At 49.3% G+C, this 17,697-nt stretch overlaps 1 protein-coding gene across 2 annotated transcripts; it reads right to left on the bottom strand.

Moving 5' to 3' along the window:
* Positions 1–7,922: 7,922 nt before the first annotated feature.
* On the bottom strand, positions 7,923–10,167 carry ADM (adrenomedullin). 2 transcript variants are annotated; one of them, XM_059708871.1, is made up of 4 exons: positions 10,006–10,167; positions 9,490–9,609; positions 9,201–9,353; positions 7,923–8,990 (listed from the first exon to the last, which is right to left on the bottom strand). In XM_059708871.1, the coding sequence occupies exons 2-4, from the start codon at positions 9,585–9,587 to the stop codon at positions 8,675–8,677; spliced, it is 567 nt and encodes a 188-aa protein (XP_059564854.1). In that variant the 5' UTR covers positions 9,588–9,609; positions 10,006–10,167; the 3' UTR covers positions 7,923–8,674. The 2 variants fall into 2 exon arrangements, with proteins under 2 accessions (XP_059564854.1, XP_059564853.1); XM_059708870.1 differs by having other exon boundaries at positions 7,923–8,993; positions 10,006–10,165.
* Between the last annotated feature and the right edge of the window lie 7,530 nt (positions 10,168–17,697).

Genomic DNA, 17,697 nt, shown 5'->3' with positions numbered 1-17,697 from the left:
GCCAAGCTTGCAGCTCAATCCCCAGTAGGGGTGTGAAGGAGGCAGCCACGCTCACATCTCTTTCTCTTTCTTCCCTCATCTCTCCCTAAAAATCAATAACGCCCTGACTGGTTTGGCTCAGTGGATAGAGCGTCAGCCTGTGGACTGAAGGGTCACAGGTTCGATTCCAGTCAAGGGCATGTACCTTGGTTGCAGGCACATACCCAGTGGAGAGTTTGCAGGAGGCAGCTGATCGATGTTTCTCTTTCATTGATGTTTCTAACTCTATCCCTCTCTCTTCCTCTCTGTAGAAAATAAATAAAATATATTTTTTAAAAAATAAAAAATAGCCGAAACCGGTTTGGCTCAGTGGCTAGAGCGTCGGCCTGCGGACTGAAGGGTCCCAGGTTCGATTCCAGGCAAGGGCATGTACCTGGGTTGCGGGCACATCCCCAGTGGGAGATGTGCAGGAGGCAGCTGATCGATGTTTCTCTCTCATCGATGTTTCTAACTCTCTATCCCTCTCCCTTCCTCTCTGTAAAAAATCAATAAAATATATTTTTTAAAAATCAATAAAAATATATTATTTTAAAATGCTGTCGTACATTTACACAATGGAATGATACTGGGTTGTAAAAAAAAAAAAAAAAAAGAAGAAGGAAATCTTACCCTTTGTGACAGCATGGGTGGACCTGGAGAGTATTATGTTAAGAGAAATAGGACAGTCAGAGAAAGACAAGTACCATATGACTTCACTTACATGTGGAATCTAATGAACAAAATAAACTGACAAACAAAATAGAAACAGATTCATAGATACAGAGAACAGCTGCCAGAGGAGAAGAGGCTGGGATCTGGATGAAAAAGGTAAAGGGATTAAGCAAAAACAAACACCTCATAGACAGACAATAATATGGTGATTACCAGAGTGAAAAGGAGGTGACGGGAGGTAGGAGAGAGTAAAGGGGAGCTAAATGGTGATAGAAGGAGGCTTGACTTGGGGTGGTGAACACAATACAATATATAGATGATGTATTATAGGATTGTACACTAAACCTATATAATTTTATTTTATTTATTTATTTATTAATATATTTTATTGAGTTTTTACAGAGAGGAAGGGAGAGGGATAGTTAGAAACATCAATGAGAGGAGAACCAAGATGACGGCATAGGTTAACACCGGAGTTTGCTGCTTTGAACAACTACTTCAAAAGTGAAACCAAAAAACGGAAGGGACATCACCCAGAACCACAGGAACGCTGGCTGAGTGGAAGTCCTACAACTAGGAGGAAAGAGAAACGCACAGGGACACTCGGAGGAGGCGCAGTGCTGAAGTCAAATTCTGAGGTGCGGAGTGCGCGGAGCCGGCTGGCGGCAGAGGGCGCGGTTGTTGTTTTCAATCGGGAGGGAGTCGCAGACTCTGAGCACCAGATCCGGGCGAGTCTTTAGGGACCCAGACTCAAACGGGAGAAGCGGGACTGTCTGGCTTCGGTCAGAGCGAGTGCAGCTTTCTCTCCGAGCTTTGCAGAGGGTGCTGGGACTCAGAGAGGCAGAGCCCCTGGGGACAGGACTGAGAGCCGCCATAACTGCTCTCTCCGGCCCACCCTGTTGATCCTGTGCTATCCGCCCCGCCCAAGCCCTGCACAGAGGCATTTGCCGGATAGCCTCAGGCAAAGGCTAGATTAGCACCTCCCTAGAGGACAGAAGTTCTCTCACTGCTGACACAGCTGATTCTCATAGCCACTTGGCCTGGAGGTCAAACCCTCCCTGGAATTAGCTACAACAATCAAGATTTAACTATAAGACTGCGAACAAAGACCACTAGGGGGTGCACCAAGGAAGCATAACAAAATGCGGAGACAAAGAAACAGGACAAAATTGTCAATGGAAGATATAGAGTTCAGAACCACACTTTTAAGGTCTCTCAAGAACTGTTTAGAAGCTGCCGATAAACTTAATGAGATCTACACGAAAACTAATAAGACCCTCGATCTTATATTGGGGAACCAACTAGAAATTAAGCATACACGGACTGAAATAACGAATATTATACAGACTCCCAACAGCAGACCAGAGGAGCGCAAGAATCAAGTCAATGATTTGAAATGCGAGGAAGCAAAAAACATCCAACCGGAAAAGCAAAATGAAAAAAGAATCCAAAAATGCGAGGATAGTGTAAGGAGCCTCTGGGACAGCTTCAAGCGTACCAACATCAGAATTATAGGGGTGCCAGAAGATGAGAGAGAGCAAGATATTGAAAACCTATTCGAAGAAATAATGACAGAAAACTTCCCCCACCTGGTGAAAGAAATGGACTTACAGGTCCAAGAAGCGCGGAGAACCCCAAACAAAAGGAATCCAAAGAGGACCACACCAAGACACATCATAATTAAAATGCCAAGAGCAAAAGATAAAGAGAGAATCTTAAAAACAGCAAGAGAAAGAAACTCAGTTACCTACAAGGGAATACCCATACGACTGTCAGCTGATTTCTCAACAGAAACTTTGCAGGCCAGAAGGGAGCGGCAAGAAATATTCAAAGTGATGAATACCAAGAACCTACAACCAAGATTACTTTATCCAGCAAAGCTATCATTCAGAATTGAAGGTCAGATAAAGAGCTTCACAGATAAGGAAAAGCTAAAGGAGTTCATCACCACCAAACCAGGATTATATGAAATGCTGAAAGGTATCCTTTAAGAAGAGGAAGAGGAAGAAAAAGGTAAAGATACAAGTTATGAACAACAAATATGCATCTATCAACAAGTGAATCTAAGAATCAAGTGAATAAATAATCTGATGAACAGAATGAACTGTTGATTATAATAGAATCAGGGTCATAGAAAGGGAATGGACTGACTATTCTTGGGGGGGAAAGGGGTGTGGGAGATGTGGGAAGAGACTGGACAAAAATCGTGCACCTATGGATGAGGACAGTGGGTGGGGAGTGAGGGCGGAGGGTGGGGCGGGAACTGGGAGGAGGGGAGTTATGGGGGGGAAAAAAAGAGGAACAAATGTAATAATCTGAACAATAAAGATTTAATTAAAAAAAAATAAAAATAAATAAATAAATAAAAAGTGACTTTCCCAACCATAAAAAAAAAAAAAGAAAGAAAGAAAGAAACATCAATGAGAGAGAAACATTGATCAGCTGCCTCCTGCACACTCCCCACTGGGGATGTGCCTGCAACCAACGTACATGCCCTTGACTGGAATCGAACCTGGGACCCTTCAGTCTGCAGGCCGATGCTCTATCCACTGAGCCAAATTGGTAAGGGTATATAATTTTATTAACTAACTAGAGACCCAGTGCATGAATTCGTGCAGGGTAGGGTCCCTTGACCTGGCCAGCGATTGAGGCCTATCAGAGGGCCAGCCAGCCAGGGGGAGGGACCCCAGAAGGTTGGCCAGCCAGCCCCCCCAATCTGAGCCGATGTGGGGGCTGGCCGGCTGGGGGGAGGGGCCATGTGAGGTTGGCTGGCAGGGGGGAGGGGGGAGCAGGGGCCGTGGGAAGTTGGTGGGGGGGGGAAGGGGTCACAGGAGGTTGGCCAGACAGGGGGAGGGGCTGCAGGAGGATGGCTATGGGAGCACACTGACCACCAGGGGGCAGGTCCTGCATTGAGTGCCTGCCCCTTGGTGGTCAGTGCACCTCATAACGACTAGTCAACTGGTCGTTCCGGTCATTTGGTCTAAAGGTTGCTTAGGTTTGTATATATATATAGATGTCACCCCAGTAAATTCAATAAAAGGGACTAATTAAAATATATATATTCATGTTAAAACACATAGTCACAAAATAGCATAACGGATTTTATAACATTTAACAAGTACAGTTATCAAACACGTTAAAGAGGGTTCCTATGAAGGAGATGGAAAGGGGTATGGGAATTAAAGGAGAAAATATAAAATAATTAAAACGAGAGAAGTCTTATATAGACTGGTAATGACAATTTGCCTTAAACAGAGTGGTATGTTTAATTCACCTCTCTGTATTAAATTCAATTTTTAAAAGTATGCATATATGTGTATGTGTATTATATATACATGTCTGAAAGGGTATATACTAAAATATTAATAGAGGTTATCTCTGGGAGTGGTATAAAAGAGGTTGTTTTTTTCACACTGAGTAAATATTGTGTAATAAGTAAAATGCATTTGTGATGTTTCAAATGTTCTTAATATTCAGAACTGCTGTTGGATAAATGTACAATAACCCACTAAATTCAGCTGCCTGTGTGGTCACAGTCCTTTTATTGTTTTTCCAGAATGTTCCAAAATAGCTTTTAGAACAAGACCAGTGGGACCACCGGATAGCTATCTAGCCTCACCCTTCTTCCCATGCAAATGAAGACCAAGCCTCCAGTCCAGCTCTGGCAGAAACCTCTATGGGACGCAGGATTACAAGGCCCTCTCGTTCTAGGCTGAAGAAAGGAAGGGCAGCACTCCTAGCTCTCTCTCAGAGTCCGTTTACAACAACGTCTGAAAAGCTGCCTTGGGCAACAGTTGCCAAAGACAAAAGGTTCCACCTCAAGGGTGGAAATTCTATTTGCAGCTTTGTAGACACAGGTGTTCCTCCAGGAGACTCAAGACCTACAGTGCTGGACTGTGTTTGGCCAGGAATAGCTCAGAAAGCCTTCCCCTCAGAAGCCAGCTCTTGAGGCCTTTGGTGTATGTTCTAACTATATTTGGCAATGAAAACCAAAGAGGTCAGTGGCTTAGCTCAGTGGGGGGTCAGGGGGAGAAGACTAGTCCTGATTTATAATCCCTACTTCAAACCAAGACCAAGAATTTTAAAACTCACTTCGTTTATTTATTTTGCCCTCACCGAGCATACCACTGAAGCAGCTCTTCCCAGTCCAACCAGCCTCATGTAAATCTTTCAGAACCACAGGTGTAAATCACCTACCCATGCCATCCCCGGATTAGAGGACATTTGGGGACATTTGGCTTGAGAATCCAAATGTTAAAATTATCCCACTTTATTCTCTCTGTCTTCATAACTTCAAAATAGCCTGTAGCCCTTGCGTGCAAATCCAAACTCCAGCACTTACTACTACTCACTGTGTGACCTTGGCCAGTTACTCTGTGTCTCTGAGGTTCAGTTTCTTTATCTACAACCCGAGATAATAACACCCACTTCACAAGGCTGCTACAAGAATTAAATGAGATAAGGTATAAAAAGCGGCTAGGAGAATGTCTGATACAAAGTAGGTGCTAAAAAAAAAAAAAAGAAAGAAAGAAAAGAAAAGAACCCGTTTCTATTTGTCCCCCAGACCCCCTCCCCGCCATCACTCCCTTCCACTTCCACCCTTAACTGTGCAGCCAAGGTGTTGGATTTTTAAGAAATCGCCTGGCACCCTGTTTGATTACAAATGCATGGTACCGTTCCCACAGCCAGCAACAGTAGCTAAAGATAAAAGCTGTGTGTACTCCTTAGCTGCAGACAGGTCGAATCAGCTCACAAATGATTCATCACTGTTGATAAATGACATGTTCTTGGCGTCAGAAGGCCTTATCCTGACAGGCTTCAACACCCTATGAAAAAAAAATGCAGAAGGTAGATTGCATGGCTCCCAGAGTAGGTCCCCAGGGTTGAGGGTGACCTCAGTCAATCCTGAACTTGTACCCGTCTGGTCTTAAGAGAGTCTCTGTCTCTTCAGACATGTCTCCAATCACAGGATTTTCAGTTGGAAAGGACTCCAGCTGAGCAGCTGCCTCATTCAGCTCAGAGCTAAACCATCTCCCTCATTTGCCTTGGATCCCCTGAAGGGAGTCATAAGACTCCCTGGGCAGAAGGCTAGGTGCCTGTTCCCTGCTCAGGACAGCCCCAAGCTGTGCCCAACCTGTCTTTGGCAGCTTTTTCTGCCGGCTGAAGCTCTGCCAGGGTGCGGTCTGGCTGGAGGGCTCTGTGGTGATGGGACAAACCTTGGCTCAAGGAAAAGGGTGAGTATTTCATCCCAAGCCGCTGACTGCGAGGCTGAGGTGTCTGCTGCTCTCTGCAGTTTCTGTAGCCCCTTCAGACCACCCAGAACGCTCACTGGCACAGAAGTTCCGTGACTGTAAGTGTTAGGCACTCATTCATTCATACATACCCTGTACCTTTTGCAATGCCTAGCACAGAGTTTCCTCCAAGTGGATGTTTATTAAAAGGCCCTTGGGAACAAGGATGGTTGTGGCTATATTTGCAGGCCCCTCAATTCTAATAAATCTCACAAAATTAACATCACATAGGACAATGAACCCCATGGAGATTGACACCATAGACAGCCAGGTGCCCAGTACTGAGGCCTTGTCTGGTCTGAAGGAAATTCCATGTGCTGGAATTCCATATGCTGGAGCTTCTTCTAAATTGAAATGCTTCAGAAGCAGGCTGCTTTGGACCCCAGACCTAAGACCAACTTTTCTTTCTTTCTTTTTAAAAAATGTATCTTTATTGTTGAAAGTATTCTTTATGTCCCCCCCTTTTTCCCCATTGACCCTCCCCCAGGCCCTTACCACACTATTGTCTGTGTCTATGAGTCAGCATGTAAGTTTATCTCTTTCAATGTATATGCAAGCCTTTTCTGAAAGGAACTATTCTAGGCCCTCAGAAGGGGCCTTGTGATATGCAGTCGATACAAACGGCCCAGGGGAAGGTTGGATACTGGACACATTTCCATTCTCCAAACTCACCCTCCGACTTTCTTCACCAGGAAGATTTCTGAGCTCACCTACTAGCATAAGCACCAACGCTTCAGCCACGCCTTGAAGTAGAAAGGCCAGGGAAACTTCTGGAAAGGACAAGCAGTTGGTCTCCCCTTCCCCAGTAGTCTGGGTCTTCAGGATACTGTGGGGGAGAGGGGGGAGGGGGCGGGGGGAGGTGACGACGAATGAGGCAGGAAAATCAAAATCAGGGGTGTCTCCTCTTTTCTTCCCTTTCTGTCCTAGTCCCATGTCCCCTTGCCCTGTTGTCACTCAGTGGGGCTCAGCGTCCAGCTTCTATCACCGGAACTGGGGCCAACTTCTAAGATGATGAAGCATAAAGAAAGCAAAGAGGAAGGAAGGAGAGAAAGGAAGGCTGGAGAGAAGTGAGAAAAAAATGAGAAAGGCTTGGGGAGGAGGAAGGAAGAGGAGAGCAGCAAGGGGAGATGGAACAATGAAGGTCTGAGGCTGTCAGAGGCGCACGGTTCCTGCGGCACGTCCGTCCCGCGTGCCTCCGGCCCGCAGCTGCACAGCGCGCAGCGTGTGGCCGCTGAGTCACAGTCCCCGAACCGGAGCCGCCGTGCAGGTCTGGGGGGCTGGCCCTGCTTGGCATCTGCGGACTGTTTTTTTTTTTTTTTTCCTTTCCTCTTTCATTAAGGCTATGTGCCGACTCCCACGTAGGAGAGCTTATTAAACCTCACGTACTGCCTGCCGGCTCTCGCGCTGGTCCGAGGCGGCCGGCTGGGGGCGCCACAGCCTCGCTTATGAGCCCGCCGGCACGCTGGGGCACCCGGCCTGCAGAGGACTGAGGTGTCTCGCCCCGCTGCCGGTTTCCCGGGGGAATCGGAACATTTTGCCGGAGTATCCTCTCACTCGAACACCGCGGCAGCCCTGGGGAGCTCCTCCCTTAGCAGGCTCCGGAGACCACCCCCCACCCCCAACCGTCCGAGGCGCGCTTTCGCGCAGGGCCTTGAGCAACTCCGTAAAACCTGGGACGCGCAACCCGGAGAATCTAGGCGGCACCTCCAGCGTCCCCGCAAAGTCTTGGGCCATCGGTGCAAGGCTCCGCGCGCCCCGCAGGAGGAGCGCGACTCCTGACAGCTCAGTGGGCGCGGAGAGGGGCCAGCGCCCACCTGCGCAGCTCTCCCACCTCCCCACGCCAGGCAGCGCGACCCAAAGGCCCCCAGGCCGCCCAGGACCAGGGGCACCTTCCCTCCTCCCCACGACGCGTGACCCGAGAATGAATCAGCATCGAGACAGTTTGTTGGTTTGCTAGTTCGCATATCACCCCTTTAATGTAAATAGATTATACAGAGACGCGGTGTTTCCTTCTCCCACAAGAGGTAATCAGTCTCTTCCACACACACAAACTCGCACGCATCCCACGCAGCAGACAACGTTACACCTCGCTGAGACATTCACGTATTAAAACACTGAGGAGGGGGACAATACAATTGCTTTAAAATGCCCTTAATACAATATATATAATGTACAAAAATAGCTCTATATCTGAAGTTACGAAAGAAATCTTGACAACAAACTTAAATATAGATAGTTACCTCTGTATAGACAACACGCATTGCACTTTTCCTCTCTAGGTTTTGGAAGGTTCAAGTAATAGTGGGGCCGGCGCCCCGGTGGGGTGACACCCCGTGAGAAATCAGCTTGGGGGAAGGCACGGCAGCGGCTCAGACCCTGGCACCGGCAGGGTCTCGGCGTTTTATTCTCAGTTTCTCTCCGAGAGCCTGCAGGTTCTACTCCCTGGAATTCCTCGGCCCCCTCCCCGCCCCCTGGGACACCCAGGCCGGGGTTGGGCGAAAGGAACGCCGCCTCGGAGGAGGAGAGACCCCTGCAAAGCCCAGGGCTCGCCGCAGGAAGGTGCCTTCGGGACTCCAGGTCTGTGCAGGGCGGACTCAGCCCGGTCCCCGGGCGCTGAGAGGCTCGGTTCGGGAAGCCCTCCGCCTCGGGAGGCTCCATCCGAATGCAAATGCGACTGAAAGCTGCTACCACAGTTAAATCCTAAAGAGGGTGGCGAGCACTTGATTCGAGCGGGAGGCTGGAGCCAGGCGTGCATGCGGCTGTGGGGACAGCAGAGTCCGGCCCGGGCCGGCCTCGGGCAGGGAGCGCCGGCGCCTGCGGCCGTAGCCCTGCGGGCTGATCTTGTTCCTCGGGGCGACGCCGTCCTTGTCCTTGTCTGTTAGCTGGTAGATCTGATGCGCCAGCTTCTGCACGCTGCACGTCCCGAAGCGACAGCCCGAGCTCCGCAAACCTTGGTATCTGTTCATACTCTGGCGGTAGCGCCTGACTCGGATGCGGGCGGTGTCCGGACTGCTGGAGAGGAAAAGGACGGCCCGTGAGACACTCCCTTCCAGCAGGGCTCGGGCCCCCGACACCGGGAACGGGGGCCTTCCAGGACCAGAGGGGACTGGGAACTGCTACCGCGTTCTCAGCTGTCACACTGCCCTGACGACCCCCAGGGCCAGGGCGGTGAAGAACTCCCCTTGCCCACCCCGCAGCTGCAGCGCTGGGCATAGTTACCTGGCCTGGGTGCCGCGAGAGGGCCCCTTCACGTCCTGTGGCTGAATGATGGTCTCGGCCAGCCCGGCCTTCATGTCAGCAAGCCCTATGGGGTAGCTGCTGCTGGATACCCGAAGTTCCCTCTTCCCACGACTTAGCGCCCATTTATTCCACCTAGAAAACACAAACGGACTCGGTTCGCATGGGTTCTGGCGAAGTCCCGGCCCGTCGCTACCCGCGTTCACCTCTAACCCCTGGGGACCCAGGGCCACGTCCACGAGGATCGAGGAAAGCCCTGCCTGCGACTCACTTCTTTCGGAACTCGGACGCCACGTCGAGCTGCGCGGTGTCTGCGCCTAGGAAGGCGAGCGAGCCTAGGCACAGGAGGGCGACGGGAACCAGCTTCATCCCGGCGGCGATGCGCAGACCCCTGGGGAGGGAGAGAGAGGAGTGTGAGCTCCGGAACCTGTCGCACCGCCCTGGCTGGGCATCGAGGGCGGGCAGGGGCCCCGGCGCGGGCAGCGTCAGCCCGCGTCTGCCTGGCTCGGACGCTTATCTCCCCGGGGCGCAGAGAGGCGCCAGCGGCATTTGCACTCGCCGAGCGGGTGACAAGACCCCGCAGGGGAGGCCTCTGCCCAGCGCCAGGTTCCCTGCTCAACTCTTCGGAATTCGGCTGACCGAGCAGAGGGGTCTGGAGTTCCAGTTGTGTGCACGAGCGGGACCCGGGATGTGGGGCGCACCCTCGCCAAGGACTGCTCACCCAGCAATCCCAGTCTCCCGCCTGGGCAAGGGTCCCCTCTTCACACGCCCCGCCTGCCGCACCTACCTGCTGAGCGCGGGATCTGCCAAGATCTGGGAGGAGAAAGTTCGAGACGGCGCTCTGGCTGTGGCAAAACCCCAACGTCCCAGCTGCAGCGAGAAACCAGAGGTGGTAATGCTCCAGCTGTTGCGTCTAGTGTCACCCAGAAACCTCTGAGTGGCTAGCGCCGGTTCCCCTGCTTTATAGGCGCTCAGGGGGCGGGGCCTGGGCTGCCCTCCCGCCCTCCCTCCCTCTCTTCCTTCCAGCGTGCGCGCTCCTAGATCGCGCGCGCTCATCGCTTGCCTGTGGGTGTGGGGTATGGAGTTTGGGGTCGAGGGGCAGGGGTATCCTTATGCCCAGAGGGCTTAGGGGTGAGCCTCAAGAGACGGGTGCAGCCATTTCCACAGTCCCGACTCTGGGCACAGGGTTCACACCGTAAGCCCAGGCCAAGCAGGGCCGGTACAACCTCGTGGGGTCTTTCCCGAGTATGTCTGCAGCCTACCGTGCGAGGCCTCCTGGCGTGGAGCTGCTAGAGCCAGAAGGGGTACCACGCAGATGGGCCAAGCCCGGCTCTCGGTAACTGCGGTCTCCAGTGGACCGCGCCCTCTGCCGGCTCTGAGTCTGAGCTGGCCGCGACCCCAGACTCCATCAGAGCAGCAGGCACAGGGCACAAAGCGTAGCCTAGAGGAGCGGGTCTCTCCAATACCCACCCCCTAGAGCGGCGGAGACTCCGGGGTTCTGGAATGGGCTGGTAAGATTTCACAATAGGGCAAGGCTCAGCGAGGCTAGTTTGAGAATTGGGGTGGGGAGGGGGTATTTTAAGTTTCAGAATTCCCGTGCCTATTTGGAAATACAGGAATCACCAACATTAGGGAAAAAGATACCATTTCGGTTTCCCTCCCCCTTGTAATTCAATTATTCCTTATAAGGTTACAACCTGAGTTTGCCTGGCTGCCTCAGACCCTTCATTCACCGACTCTCAACTTGAGGATTCACTGCCAGGGAGCACACCAACGCTTCCCCCAGTTAAAGGCTACAGTTTACAAAGCACGGCCACATCTCGGTCCCCTTTGAGCCTCACACCTCACACCTCCCCTTGAATTACGCGAGGAAGGTGGCCTTACTTTCCTCATTGCACTAAGTGGAAAACTCAAGTTCAGAGGGAGAATGTATGTGTCCAAAGTCACACCGAAGGCAGTCTCAGCAGCAGAGTCCCCACCTCAGCTGGCAAGCAAGCCCGGGAACCTGGGGCGCGGCGTGGATTGTTCTACGCTAGGGTCATCCTCTCCTCAAACGGGGGAGGAGAGCGCGAGCCCCCGCCCAAGCATTTATGCCTGTTCACGATGAATCACCCTCAAGCACGTTTGTCACCCCTTTGTACTCTCCCATCACTGCTTCTTGACTCTGCTTCCTTACTTGTCTTTTGGGGACCAAATCCGGGAGGAAACTCAGCCCCAAGAAAGGCTCCCTACTTCTTGAGTGCGAGCCCGTGGTGTCCCATCACCCACTCACTACCCCAGTCGCAGGTCCCGAAGCCCAGTGCCTAGACCGGGAGGCCGAGGGCGCGAGGGAGCGAGACCACGAGGACGCTATTGCAATTCGCGGTGTGAACGTGGGCAAGTCACGTCCCTCCTCTGGTTGCCCCACCTGTAACCTGCCCCCAGCAGGTCTCTCTGCCTCTTGCCCGCTCTGCCGGCTGGTTCTGCCATACAAGGACAGGCGGCGGGGCGCCGGGTCACGCGGACCTTTCCTGGACTGGGCCGCGTGCTACTGGCTCAGATGCCCTTTTCATTTCCCAGAACCGTGGACATTGCACCTGGGGAAGGTAAGGGCGTGCCACAGTAGTTTCGTCTGAGGACTCTTCCTCAAGTCACCTGAGCGGACCACCTGAGTTTCAGCTGAGGACAGGGGCAGATTCCTGGCCCTGGAGGGTCAGGGCGGTGCAGTGCAGCCTCCTGGCTGGCCGCAGGGCAGTCACCGCGGCAGACCCGGCCAGGCGGTTAATTGTCCACACCGCAGACAGCAGGTATGACTGCAAGTCTGCTCTGTTTCCAGCAGCCTCCCCGTCCTGTTTGGTTTTTCTTGCTTGTCTCCCAGGTCCCATCTCTTCCTCTTCAGTGCGTCCCCTGTTGACTAAGTCAAGCTCATCGCACAGACCCTGTCCAGGACGGGCTGTCTGTCTTGTCTAAGGGATGGATGCGCCCCGATTTGTCGCCAGCTTTCAGCTGGGTCCGCGCCAGAACAAGGTTTTACTTTCATTTCCCAGGCGCGCGCCTCTGACTACTGGGGAGGTCAAGGACAGCTGGGCGCCGGCCTACAGCCGGGGAAGGTCGCGTGGTCTGGATTCCCCTTCCAGTTCCCACCAGCCCTGGGAGGTTTGGTCTGCAGAGGACTCTGCTGCTGTACCTCGTTGTCTCCTGTGTCCTTTCGGAAAGCCTCTAATCCCACAGAGGTGAACAGGCTCTAGCTCTGGCTACGGGATCAGGAAGCATGCTCTAGTTGTAAACTTCGCTCTGAGCTTTGGGCGGCTTGAACAAGCAAAGCAAACCCAGGAGTGCAGACTCGGATCTGTGTCTCTCCCTCCTTCCCGCCCTCCCAAACCCCCTCCCTCACCCGCCAGCAGCTCGGTCGCGGTGCCAGAAACTCTCACTAGAGAGCCTTGGCACGCTCCTTATCAGCCCAGGTGCGCGGTGTAGCTCAGGCGCGTAGAAATCCCGTGCTTGACAGCCCTGACAATTCTTTCTTTAGAGTTCTGGGTTGGCAGCTCCGGAATTTGCTAGCCCATTCGTATGAGGAGAGGAGAGGAGAGGAGAGGGGAGGGGAGGGGAGGGGAGGGGAGGGGAGGGGAGGGGAGGGGAGGGGAGGGGAGGGGAGGGGAGGGGAGGGGAGGGGAGGGGAGGGGAGGGATATCCTGGGATATAAGTAGAAAAAAGCTATAAAATTTGCCAAATATTGGCATCTATTTAATTTCGTGGAACCGCGGGTTCACTTATTTAATCATCGTAGAAGAAAAAAAATATTACTAGGATGCGTTTTCGGTTAAATGGTCAGATCTAGAAGGAAACACCACAGTGGGAGTTCTGCTGATTTGTTAATGTGGAGTTTCATCTATGCAAGTTACAGTGATTATAGATTCACACTGAGTACAAGGAAGGAAGGAAGGAAGGAAGGAAGGAAGGAAGGAAGGAAGGAAGGAAGGAAGGAAGGAAGGAAGGAAAGAACATCTTTAAAATCTCATTGGCAAGAGAAGAGAGAGAGAAAAAGAATTCTGATTAATAAGAACCCACATTTTTTTTGTGCCCAAGAATTTTTAAAAGGTCAGATTGTAAATAAACCCCAACGCACTGTAATAAATGTGTGTATCCTAATCTTATATATACAGACATACAAATATGCTGAAGGCTTGTTGTATAATGATGTCTTAACTTTTTCTTCACCTTGCAACTGAATTATTTTTAGGCCCTAGGTCCAAGCCTTTTTCTTAGTAATGTTTGGAATTTTAAAAAATTTGTGGTGGTGGCTTCTCAGCTAACATGGACACAATTCCTAAAGCCAGTGTGAGCACACTCAGGTCACGTAGAAAAGTAATGAGAAGCAGTAAATGATATTAATGACATTAATAAGAACAAAAGTGAATAGCTGAATGCATTGCATAATTATTTCAGCTGCTTCTTTTTTCAAACAGGACATTTTATAATGTATTTACTATTCATATGGTTCAGAATGCCTCTGCTAACCTGCGTGCTTGTTTACCAAGTTCATTTGAAAACACAAAGTGGGGTTAGAGAAAGGACACACTCAGCTTTGTGGATTTGCTCACCACATGGAGAAGTAAAGAAGGATACAAAGCTAAGCTCAGGGCACTCTTGAGGGTCTTTAACTTCTTCAAGGAGCTAACAAAATATAGGTCTTTTCCAGAAAAAATGCACATGTACACAAACCAATTTAAATTAGGCATACAGTTGCAGGAGGTTGACCAAGCTAAGCATGCTGACACAGAATAAAGACCACTGTTTCTATAGCATTCATTGGAGTGATGGAGTATTAAAGGGCAGTTAACACCTCTCTTTAGGGCATAATATTTTTCCAGAGCATCAGCATAAAGAAAAGTAATGCTTTTGCTGCCTCATTTTTGTGCTCCTGCACAAAAATGTAAAGAATGTAAGTTGATATAGGACAAATGAAAGAGAACACAGAGAAGATGGTTAACATATAGAAGCTTGTTATACTAACAGCTATAACAAGCTATAACAGAACAAGATGAAATGACTTTGAGATAAATTTACTATTGATGGAACAATGAGTGGCATTCATAAATGGATTATAAAAGAGATGATTGGACCTTTTGGAGTTATCCCTAGACAATGAGAATGGCTACCTGCATCCAGGTAGGGATCTTGTACTATCAGATTAGAGCCATTGGAATGAGGCATTTCTTATGTATGGGCCTGCATGACTTGAAAGTTCCTTCATTCCTTTAACAGATATTTACTGAGCACGTCTAGCTCTGTGCTAAGTATTGAGCACACAGTAATCATAAGTGCAAACATCATTCTTACCTTCAACATGCTTACATCAAGGTGGGGTAGCCAGTCATAAATAAATCCTCATAGGAATAAATACATGGCTATAAACTGTGGTAAGAGTTCTGAAAGAAAAGCAAAACTAGTGGGACCTAATGCTCCAAATGGAGGAAATGGCATGTACAAAGGCTTAGAGATGAGAAGGAATTTGGTACATTAGAGGAAAATGAAAGGAGGCCAGTGAAGTTGGAATGTATCAAGTCAAGAAGAGTGATGTGAAATGAGATTAAATAGGTCATCAGGATTAGAATAAACAGTACATTTTGGGACATGTTAAAAATTATGCACTTTATTTATAGTGATGTGGGAAGTTCTTGACAGGCTTGAAGAGGGGAGAGACATGACCTGATATACATTTACTTAGAAGATCATTTTGGCCATCAAGTGTGGTGGATGGATTAGGGAGGAGGGAAGCATTGATGGTGCCCTGGAGTGGAGAGGGCCCAGTTCCCCCATAATCTCTATTAATCTACCCTTGCTCCTGCGCGCGCGCACACACACACACACACACACACACACGCGCGCGCACACGCACAAGCATACACACACACATGCACACACACACACATTCTAAACTTCACCAACAGAGCCAGTTTGCACCATGGACATGCAGCCTGTTCAGTTGCACAGGGCCCTGCACTTGGGCTAATGCTCTGCTTGTTACTATTTTGAAAAAAATTTTTAAAAATATATTTTATTGATTTTTTACAGAGAGGAAGGGAGACGGATAGAGAGTTAGAAACATCGATGAGAGAGAAACATCGATCAGCTGCCTCCTGCACACTCCCCACTGGGGATGTGCCCGCAACCAAGGTACATGCCCTTGGCCGGAATCAAACCTGGGACCTTTCAGTCTGCAGGCCGACGCTCGATCCACTGAGCCAAACCGGTTAGGGGCTATTTTGAAAATTTTTAAAGTTTCTCTTTAACAGAGCGTCCTACACTTTCATTTTGCACTGGGCTCCGAAAACTATGTAGCCAATCCTGCTTACTAAATACACATGCACTCTAAGTAAAAGCTCTGCACTCTTGCACAGCATCGATTTGTACTGTAGCTGCTAACATCAGGGGTACTTCATATGAGTGTCAAGATTCGACTAGTCATGTAATCACACACGAGAAAGCAACAGCTGGACAATTTCTAATAGCCATCTCTGACGCCACCTTCCTACACCCCAAACACACACCCAAGGTAAACGGTGTGTTTACTATACAAACTTAATTTGAACAAGTGTTCATAACTCACTTGCTGTCCTTACATTTTACCTAAATGGAAAGCCTGGAACCACCAGTAAAGCAGGGAAGCCAGTTAGGAAGCTATTGCAATAGTCAAGGTGGGAGATGATAGTGGCTCTGGCTGGTGGGGTGGCAGTAGGGGTGGGGGCGAGTGCACATATTTGGGAAGTAGGATCAATAGGACTGAGTGATGAATGTGAGGCTGAGAGAGAGGCAGGCGTCAAGTGTAACAATCACTAAGTTTCTCACTTAGACAACTGAGTAAATGGAGATGTGGCAATGAATCAAGGAATTTTCTGCCACAGCTACTTAGTCTCACTTGTCACTGGTTGGAAGAGGCCCTTTGAAGAGGCCCCAGCCCTGCCTGTGGAAGTTTAGTCAAGTCACACTCTCATACCACCATTCTGAAGTGTAGTGGCTAACCACAGGAAGCACTTGAAATGACTGTACAGATTAACCACTTACTCCGCGACAGTCAACTGTAGAAGAAATAGACTGATAACTCTTGCTCGCTAGTAATCACCTCCTTTTTTGTCTTCCGAAGCATAAAAGAAAGGCTCTCTACACTTCATCATGTTGCATAGTCTTCCTTCTTGCTCCTACCAGCCTTCTGTAAACAGTCTGGGCTTGCTTTACATCTTCACTTAAAAAAAAATAAATTCTCCACCCAAGGATATGTTTTTTAATTGATTTTAGAGAGTGAGGAAGGAGGGGGGGGGGAGAGAGAGATCAATGTGAGAGAAACATCAGTTGCCTCCAGTAAGTGTGGGAATGGAATGTGCAACCTAGTCATATTCTCTGACCTGGAATCGAACCTGCAACCTTTTGGTGCATTAGATGACAGACACTCCAACCAACGAAGACACCCAGTCAGGGACGTCCTCACTCTTTGATGAAAGGTGTTGGTACTTATTTCAGGGGATAGTCTGACCTTCAGCCAACTTCAATAATCAGGCTGCCTTGTCAGGGTTTATCAGTTTCAGCAGACTGCTAGCTGTTGGCTGAAAAGCAAAGCATAGCTCTAGTGTATGCTAAATATGTCCATGTGTGTATACCAACACATGGTGCCTTTCTACATATACCTGGGATATGTAAATATCCCAGGAACTCATTGCCTAAAAAACACTTTAAGAATAATTTTTTACTTTTCAATTACAGTTGAGGTACAATATTATGTTAGTTTCAGGTGTGCAATTTAATGATGAGATATGTATACACAACTTACTACAATCTAGTACCTATCTGACACCAAGTCCTGATCTTTCCAAAGCAGCCAGTAAGAAGGCAGAAGCCAATTTTATTATTCATATTTTTGATTTTTTTTCTTTTCTTCTTAAAGAAGACCCTTTAACATTTCTTGTAATATTGGTTTAGTGGCGATGAATTCCTTTAGCTTTTTTCTTGTCTAGGAAGGAGGCTCTTTATTTGTCCTTTGAGTCTAAACAACAACTTTGTTGGAACCAAGATGGCGGCATAGGTTAACACCGGAGTTTGCTGCTTTGAACAACTACTTCAAAAGTGAAACTAAAACACGGAAGGGACATCACCCAGAACCACAGGAACGCTGGCTGAGTGGAAGTCCTACAACTAGGAGGAAAGAGAAACGCATACGGACACTCAGAGGAGGCGCAGTGCTGAAGTCAACAACAACTTTGTTGGGTAATCTTGGTTTTGTAGGTCATTGCTTTTCATCACTTTTAAAATATATTTTTATTGATTTCAGAGAGGAAGGGAAAGGGAGAGAGATAGAAACATCAATGATGAGAGAGAATCATTGATCGGTTGCCTCCTGCATGCCCCCCACTGGGGATCAAGCTGGCAACCTAGGCATGTGCCCTTGACTGGAATTGAACCCGGGACCCTTCAGTCCACGGGCCGATGCTCTATCCTGAGCCAAACC

This window comes from Myotis daubentonii, chromosome 9 (assembly GCF_963259705.1).
Source record: "Myotis daubentonii chromosome 9, mMyoDau2.1, whole genome shotgun sequence".
NCBI lineage: Eukaryota > Metazoa > Chordata > Mammalia > Chiroptera > Vespertilionidae > Myotis > Myotis daubentonii.
The sequence above is the reverse complement of the archived record's forward strand: the minus strand, read 5'-3'. Positions and strand labels throughout refer to the sequence as shown.